At 58.9% G+C, this 2,454-nt stretch overlaps 1 protein-coding gene across 1 annotated transcript; it reads left to right on the top strand.

Annotated features, from left to right (window-relative positions):
* Positions 1–407: 407 nt before the first annotated feature.
* GSX2 (GS homeobox 2) lies at positions 408–1,417 on the top strand (the record flags this gene model as incomplete). Its single annotated transcript, XM_084266740.1, has 2 exons — positions 408–864; positions 1,077–1,417. The coding sequence occupies 2 exons, from the start codon at positions 408–410 to the stop codon at positions 1,415–1,417; spliced, it is 798 nt and encodes a 265-aa protein (XP_084122866.1).
* Between the last annotated feature and the right edge of the window lie 1,037 nt (positions 1,418–2,454).

Consider the following 2,454-nt stretch of genomic DNA (forward strand, 5'->3'; position numbering starts at 1 on the left):
CCCGGGGCAGCCGCCCCCTCCCCGGCTTCCCCGCTCCTATAATTTATCTGGGGCGGAGGCGAAGGACTGAAGTCATCGGGCAGCGAGCGAACACGCACACTTTTGGCCCCCCTCCCCACTTTGTCGGCCCCCCCCACCCCCCCGGCAGCCTCTCTTGCCGGCCTGGGAAGCCGGAGAGATTTAGATCTGCGAGGCTTTCAGCCATCACGTGTTTAAATAGTTGATATAAAACCCCGGCGCAGGGGATCCAGGCGGGGGGACTTTAAGACCAGCCCTCTCCAGGGACCCTTTTGTTCAGCTCTCAAACATAAGCACCTTCTCGCCTCGCCAGGACTTCAGTGGCAACTTGGCCAAGCAGGAAAAACCCGACTTCGGGAGAGCCGCCCCGGCTTCGGCAGCCCTCCGAAATGTCCCGCTCTTTCTATGTCGACTCCTTAATCATCAAAGACTCCTCGAGGCCGGCTCCGTCCCTGCCTGAGCATCACCACGGCCAGGACTTCTTCATCCCTCTCAGCATGCCTTCCCCCCTCGTCATGTCGGTGTCGGGCCCGGGCTGCCCGTCCCGCAAGAACGGCGCTTTCTGCGTCTGCCCGCTCTGTGTCACCTCGCACCTGCACTCCTCCCGCGGCGGCGGCGGCGGCGGGGCCATCCCCTTGCTCAAGAGCCAGTTCCCCGCCGCCGCCGGCGAGGCCCAGTGCTGCCCGCGGGCCGGACACGCTCACCACCCGCCGCAGCACCCGCCACCCGCCGCCTCTGTGCCCGCCGCCGCCGCCGCCCTGGGGCACCCGGCACATCACCCACCTGCCTGCGCCGCCACCACCTACAGCGTCAGCGACCCCCGGAGGTTTCACTGTCTCGGCATGGGTAGGAGCCCCGCGGCCGCCGGGGAGGGGCGGGGGGGTTTGGGGGGTGTGCAGCGGGAGCGGGGGATCCCCACGAGGGTTCCCGAGGGGAAGAGGCTGCCCTGGGGCGGAAAGCTGCGGGAAAATGTCCTTTTTTTATCATTATTATTTTATTCTTTTCTCCCCTCCCGCTTTCCCCCGTCCCACTGAAGTTCTTGTTTCTCTCCCGTCCAGGAGGGTCCGATTCCAGCCAAATTCAAAACGGGAAAAGGATGAGGACAGCTTTCACCAGCACACAGCTCTTGGAGCTGGAGAGGGAATTCTCCTCCAACATGTACCTGTCCCGGCTGCGGAGGATCGAGATAGCCACCTACCTGAACCTGTCTGAAAAGCAAGTGAAAATCTGGTTCCAAAACAGGAGGGTGAAGCACAAGAAAGAAGGCAAAGGCACCCAGCGAAACTCGCACGGGGGCTGCAAATGCAGCACTAGCCAGGGGCATTATCCCAGGTCGGAGGACGAAGAGTCTCTATCCCCCTCATCGGCTACTGAGGATAAAGAGATCTCCCCGTTATGAGCCCGGCATGGAGCTCTGCTCCGGCCGCCGGGTCCCAAGCCAGAGCGGCGGCACGGGGGCTCACCTGGCACCGCTGCCCGGGGACAGCAGCCCGCCGACCTGGAGCGAGCTGGCCCTCGCCGGCGGGGTGGTTCATTTTAATCCCTTCGCAGTAATATATATATATATATATAAATATATTTTTGGAATGTAAATGTTTTAGTTGTGAGAGTTGAACTAAAACGTTATTTATGTCATCCCGGGAGCGGGCACCTGCTCTTCCTTAACATGTAACACGGGACTTGGACTCACTCGCACGGCCCAGGGTGCCTCCCCCCGCCTTCTTCCCCCCCCTTCCCCCCCTCCCCCGGGCAGTTCAAAGGAAAAAAATAAATAACAAAACAACCAAACAACGAAAACAAACCCACATATTTTGAAGCGGGAGACGAGACATTAAAAAAACTGAAAAGCCAACAAAAACCTGTGGGGCTGAGAACCTCCTGGACGGACTCCTTAACAAAAATAAGGAAAGAAACTAAAGATAAGTCGTTTGGGTTTGGGACGGCGGTTTGTTTGTGAATAGTTTTATATAAAATTTATATTTATATTTATTTAAATAAATGAGATCAGACGAGAATTTAATTTTTTCCCCTCCTCCCCCCGCCAAGCGCCAGCCTGGTCCAAGCAGAGAAGATGGACCGGCTGGGGCAGGGCGCGTTTCCTCGCAGTCCTTTGTACGGTGAAAGCATTGGTGTATATGTGTCAGACGCCCGAAAAGACTAGAAATAAATGCCATCGGCTACTAACCCGAATATGTTTTCTGTTCCCCTGTGACCCGGGCTGGCTGGGCGGGGGGGTGTGGGGTGTGTATAGCGGGGGGAGGACGGGGACGGGGGGGACGGACCGCGCTCCGGCCGCGCGGAATGCAAATGAAGCTGCTTTTCTGAGCCGAGCAGCTTTGTCTTACTTTACAGCCGGAGCCAGCGCACGCCCCCGCCGCGGCTGACAGCTTTCTCCCGTCTGCTCGCCCGGCGGCACCGCGCCGGGGACACCCGGCT

Source organism: Gallinula chloropus (assembly GCF_964237585.1).
Source record: "Gallinula chloropus genome assembly, chromosome: 7".
NCBI lineage: Eukaryota > Metazoa > Chordata > Aves > Gruiformes > Rallidae > Gallinula > Gallinula chloropus.